Source organism: Salvelinus fontinalis, chromosome 24 (genome assembly GCF_029448725.1).
Source record: "Salvelinus fontinalis isolate EN_2023a chromosome 24, ASM2944872v1, whole genome shotgun sequence".
NCBI lineage: Eukaryota > Metazoa > Chordata > Actinopteri > Salmoniformes > Salmonidae > Salvelinus > Salvelinus fontinalis.
Window position 1 is genome coordinate 16,109,222 of NC_074688.1, and position 5,419 is coordinate 16,114,640.

A 5,419-nucleotide genomic window follows, 5' to 3' on the forward strand; every position below is an offset into this window, starting at 1 on the left:
CCCTCTTTCTTACCCCCTCACCGCCCTTCACTCTAACACACTGTCTGCCGAGGGTCCCCTCCCTTCAAAGCTACTGGGGAAAAGGATACAACGATAGCCTAAGGTCTCTACTTGACAGTACCAAAGGTTATCCTTGCTTTACCCATCCCCTCTGGCTTATTGAGAAACACATGCACGTCTGTGTGTCTGCCTGTGTGTCTGTTTGGCTCCAGGATCTCTCAGTTCACCAAATATGAAAAGCAGCTTCATAACAAAAATAAACCATAAAACAAATGACAGAGGGAAAAAGAAAACAACATTGTCCCCATTGGAGTCAGTCTTCACCTATGGCTGGAACTCCCTATGTTTGTTCAATATCAAATTCAAGGCAGAGTCATTTTCTTCATTACAATGTACACAACTTTCAATTGTTCTGAAGTAATGACAAAAATAACCACTGGATCAAATTTGGTCAAAAGTCAAGGCCAGCCCACCCATCTTGGGGGTTGAATTCCACTTTTCCTTTCTAGTTTTCAGTTACCATTAAGCACAACAAGACCACTAAAGGAGTGACAGATCTTGTTCAGAAATCAACTTGGGGTTGACTATCAGCTACCTGAACGATGGGATCCATTGAAACCAATATTTGAATCTCCTTTTTCTCTTTTCTTCTCTATTTAAATCAATTGTTCATTCTCGCCATCGAATTGATACTCCATTCACCCTTCAAGTTGCAATCTCTGTTCATTTGGTTCACAAAACCCTGATTATGGAATACAAGAATGGAACATTGTCAATGATGCAGTTTTTTTCTCATGGTAATCATCAAATTATAAATCTATTCAATTTCATTCTACGGGTATTGCTTTCAATAGTGTGGTATGTAGTCCTTTTTAATAAAATCGGTTTTCAATTTTAGTATCTCAATTATCTTTTTACATGTTGATTTGTTTGTCATCAATTCTATATTACTATCTTTATTACTTTAATGTCCCATTGATTGTGCATCCTCACATTGTTAATGCTGTATTGATTGGATATAATAGATTTAACAATATTGATGTGATCATTGATTTCTTGTCACCTTCCCAACAATCACAAAGTCCAACATCATTGGATCTGCTTCCACATTGCTTTCCATAACACAAAAAATAATGACATATTACTCAGTCAATGAGTTCATGGACTGAAATGATTAGTTGACCATCTATGTGTCCAAGTCTTTAACACTGAATGGAATGGGAGCTTCTCCTGGCTGGTCCCTTCCTTACCTCCTCCCCCCTACAAGACCTGAAACTTCCAGGAGTTCTGGTCTTTGTAGTCCAGGCAGTCAGCTGCATTGAAGTTGAGTTTCCAGGAGGCAGCTTGGTCCTTGTAGTCCAGGCAGTCGATGGCCCCGAAGCCCAGCGAGGCGGCTGTGTAGCCCTGTGAGGACAGAGAGGGGGACTGGCTTAGGTGCCCGCCCATAGAGGTGATGGGGCTGAGGGCGCCCCCTGTGGCGGAGAGCTGTGAGTGCATGGGAGACAGGTAGGAGCTGCAGTCCAGGCCAGTGAAGTAGGAGGATGAGCCTGCGTAGCTCTGGGTGTAGGCCGGGGCCTGGGTGTAGGTCATGGGGTAGGCAGAGGAGCGCTGCATGCAGGGCGTGGTGGAGGCTGACAGTGGATCTGGCAGCGGGGAGATGGAGGCAGGGCTCCAAATGGACACGGTCGCGTTGGCACTGCTGGAGCTGGGGGTGATGGTGGTGCCAAGGGGAAGCGGTGCTGGACTGTAGGACCCGTTGGTGTTGACACTGGCCTCAGAGTTGGCCTCCCGGGCTGGAGAGGCCTTCTTCTTGGGTGGACGAGGTTTAGACTGGCCCGTGCTCTGCTGCGCCTGCTGGCGGCATTTAGCACGGCGGTTCTTGAACCATACCTGTGGAGGAGCACATGGTGAGTTCTCAGGCAACTCAGCTCCCATTCTGGCCAAACAATCACTGACGTTTTGTAAATAGACAATTGAACCACACTTTCATTTTTGCAAGATAATTTAACCAATTCTAGTGGGCAGTTATGCATGAGAGTATATATCATGTTTATTACCTGTACACGAGACTCTGGTAGGTTGATCTTAAGGGCCACTTCTTCTCTCATGAAGATGTCGGGGTAGCGCGTCTTGGAAAACAGTGCCTCCAGGATGTCCAACTGCGCGCGCGTAAACGTGGTCCTTTCCCGACGCTGCTTTCTGGGGATGTCTAAAATACACACACACACACGCACACACATATTATTTTTCTTATATTTCGTTTCATCATATATTTGTTTTTGTGAAGCTTTTCCACCTTGGCAAACATGCTTTCAAATGGAACACGAGAAAAAGAGAACGGGAAAAATGAACTGTAAATCACTTGTTTGGTGTTTGGTCAAATTTCCAAGTTAAATAATAGTCTAAATTAAATTAGTCTCATTTAGAATTTAATTCGTGTATATTCGTGTAATATAATTGTACTAGTAAGTAGTTATACTGAGGCATAAATTATGTTCTCTACGAAAATATATATTGTATATTCAGGGATGCTTTGTTTCCAATGTTATAGAAAATAAATATATGGCTCTGGCCTTCACATGTCATATCGTGGATCATTCAGCCAAAAGTCCTTTCGTTTGTTACATCATTAGATAAACATTAATACAGTTCAAAATCTAGTTGTTTTAACTTTGGTAAAAAAAAGATATCGGTCCCTTTATGTAAAAAAAAAGTGTTATTTAATGTTCGAGTGTTTTATTAACTTTAATTAGAATATTTAACATTATCCATTGATTCAGATATACATTGAGGCTTTATAAAACATAAACAAACACGAAATAAAATACGTTTGATAAAGGGAACGAAATGTATCTTGATAAAACATGTATCTTTTCACAGGAAGGTGGTGATCTATAAATCTTCATTTCACAACTGACAGGAACATAAAATATCTAGAACTACAGGTCTTAGTGAATTAGACTGGTGAGCATAACGCATGGCCCTGGATCAATCATTGAACAAAAAAACACACATTTTCATACAAATAGTTGTTAGGCCTACCACTTACACATCAAGTAAATAGGTCATCTCATTTTAAAGCTGTCATTTTATCCTAGGCCCTTCAAACAAGTTACTATGGACGTTCCCCATATCTTTAAAAAGATAAACAAACATGGAGTTTTTTTGTATGTGCGCATAAGGCATTTCCATTTGAAACAACGATGACCGTCGAAATTTGGCATCAGCTAAGAATAAAATATGGTGTCCGTAGTATGAAGATATATTATGCACAATTCACTGTCATAAGTCTAACAATAAGAACGAAAACAACATAATGGGTGTTCGTTGCGCACCGGTCCTTTTACGCACTCGTTGCGCATGGATAGGGTAGCAGTACCGCTTGGAATTCAGGCTGGATTCTGCCCGTTTTTCCATAATATAAAGTGCAATTGTTGAGACAAACATTTCTAAAACATTAAAAAGTTGAAAATATGACTTACTTGGGTATCCGACGGCAGAGTGTAGTAGATCCATGCCCGGGCCAGACAGAGTTAACCCGTTCACGGCGTAATGAGGCTGCTTAATGTAGGACATCATGCCTGTGCCGGCTTTAAAACGCTCCCTCACCCTCTCTCTCTCACAATCAGGCCGGGGGCCGGGTCTTCTGCTATTCTCCAGGGGGTGTCTCTCTCTCTCTCTCTCTCTCTCTCTCTCTCTCTCTCTCTCTCTCTCTCTCTCTCTCTCTCTCTCTCTCTCTCTCTCTATGTCCCTCCCTCTCTCTCTTTCTCTCAGTCACTTGTTTTTCTTTATATCTGTCGATCTGATTTTTGTTTTGTTTTCCTCTTTTGTTGCTGACCCTGTCGCAGTATGTTGCCAACTTTTGAGGCTACAGTAGCACCTGTGCTCGTCGGTAAAGAGTGCAGGTGCAGGGCGCCGGTAAAGAGTGCAGGTGCAGGGTGCCGGTAAAGAGTGCAGGTGCAGGGCACCGGTAAAGAGTGCAGGTGCAGGGCGCCGGTAAAGAGTGCAGGTGCAGGGCGCCGGTAAAGAGTGCAGGTGCAGGGCGCCGGTAAAGAGTGCAGGTGCAGGGCGCCGGTACTCCTTGTTCTGCGGCCTTCACACCTGTTGATCAAGCTGTTTCAGGGCACAGCTATTCAATAGGTATTGTGGTGCCGGTGTATTGTTTTCAATTTCACTTACAAAGTAACCTGAAAGCAATAATTAAACACACTAACCAATGGTATGATCACAGTTTTAAGTGTGATAAACCTTTCGATCCACGTGCGCTTTCGAAGTGCTCATCGGCATCAAGAAGTGACTGTATGCTTCCTTATTCTTCCCTTGTCAGATCTAGCGTTCCCTGGACTGAGCTCGAGCCTGTTGAAGTCTGTTGAAGCAAAGAGGATCAAGTCGTGCCTCCGGTGAGTGGCGATAAGCTTGGGTGAGAACGCGGAACTGAGCAAACCAAGAAAGAAGTTGGCTAATTAGAGTGAAGTTCTTGCGCGGAGTAGACTCTGACCCCTCCCTCTCTCTCTCTCTCTCTCCCTCTCTCTCTCTCTCTCTCCCTGTCCTGACACACGCAGGCTTTGCACTTTGTTGGATTTGATTCTGTCTTTCTTTTCTCCGCACACCATGCACATTCATCCAGTCAAATGAAACAACAGTTTGATATGTGTAGGCTCAAGAACAACAGGTGGACACAAAGCATATTGAACACCGGCGAGACAAAATGATTTACGCTGTTATTTTTCGAATCTCCTTTGTCCACATTCGAGTTAAAAGAGGAAACATTGGTATAACAATGTTGAACAAAAACGTACAGTAACTGCATAGCCTACCAATCCACTTAATCAAAAAAATTGAATGTTACACTCATTCATGAAAGTTAAATTGTACAATTAAATAGATGTGCCACTCATAATTTCTGAGTAGCCAATAAGTTTTGTGTGTTATGAGATTCCGTTTTGAATTGTTAAAGACAAAAAGACAAGCTAGAAACACTGTTCAAGTCATTTTCCTGGAGACGAAGAGGACCTTTAGGAGTTGAACAGCAGTGCTGCACTGTCAGGGAAAGCTTGATAGCTATTAGAAGAGTACATCCGTATCGAATCTCTTGTCTTGTTTGGAGAGAGCAGATTTAATACATTTTACACCGCTCTTAAAATACAGAAATAATTGGGCGATGTAGTCTGAGTGAGGAAGTTCAAGGGATAGAAGGGAATGGGGGTTGGGTGGGTGTACAAGCAGGATTAAAACTACACAAAGGCCGCGTTGTTCTCTACTAAAACCCCTACTGATCCCCAACATACTCCCTCTTCTATATTCATCTTTCTGTAGTAATAATAATAACAACAATATTAATAGTTATAATTATGATAATAATAATAATAATACTTAGAATTATGATAATAATTATAATGGTATGATGTTATCTGTTATA

At 42.2% G+C, this 5,419-nt stretch overlaps 1 protein-coding gene across 1 annotated transcript; it reads right to left on the reverse strand.

Annotated features, from left to right (window-relative positions):
• Nucleotides 1-56: 56 nt before the first annotated feature.
• LOC129822024 (homeobox protein otx5-like) lies at nt 57-4,468 on the reverse strand. The gene is made up of 3 exons (XM_055879869.1): nt 3,483-4,468; nt 2,058-2,209; nt 57-1,890 (listed from the first exon to the last, which is right to left on the reverse strand). Exons 1-3 carry the CDS (start codon nt 3,577-3,579, stop codon nt 1,261-1,263), a joined length of 879 nt encoding a protein of 292 aa, XP_055735844.1. The 5' UTR covers nt 3,580-4,468; the 3' UTR covers nt 57-1,260.
• Between the last annotated feature and the right edge of the window lie 951 nt (nt 4,469-5,419).

Bases quoted from the DNA above. Each gene is read 5' to 3' on its own strand.
- LOC129822024 (XM_055879869.1), bottom strand. From the start codon at position 3,579: ATGATGTCCTACATTAAGCAGCCTCATTACGCCGTGAACGGGTTAACT. The intron at 2,210-3,482 runs GTAAGTCATATT...TGTGTATTTTAG, and splicing joins CTCTGCCGTCGGATACCCAA to ACATCCCCAGAAAGCAGCGT. The intron at 1,891-2,057 runs GTAATAAACATG...GCTCCTCCACAG, and splicing joins TACCAGAGTCTCGTGTACAG to GTATGGTTCAAGAACCGCCG.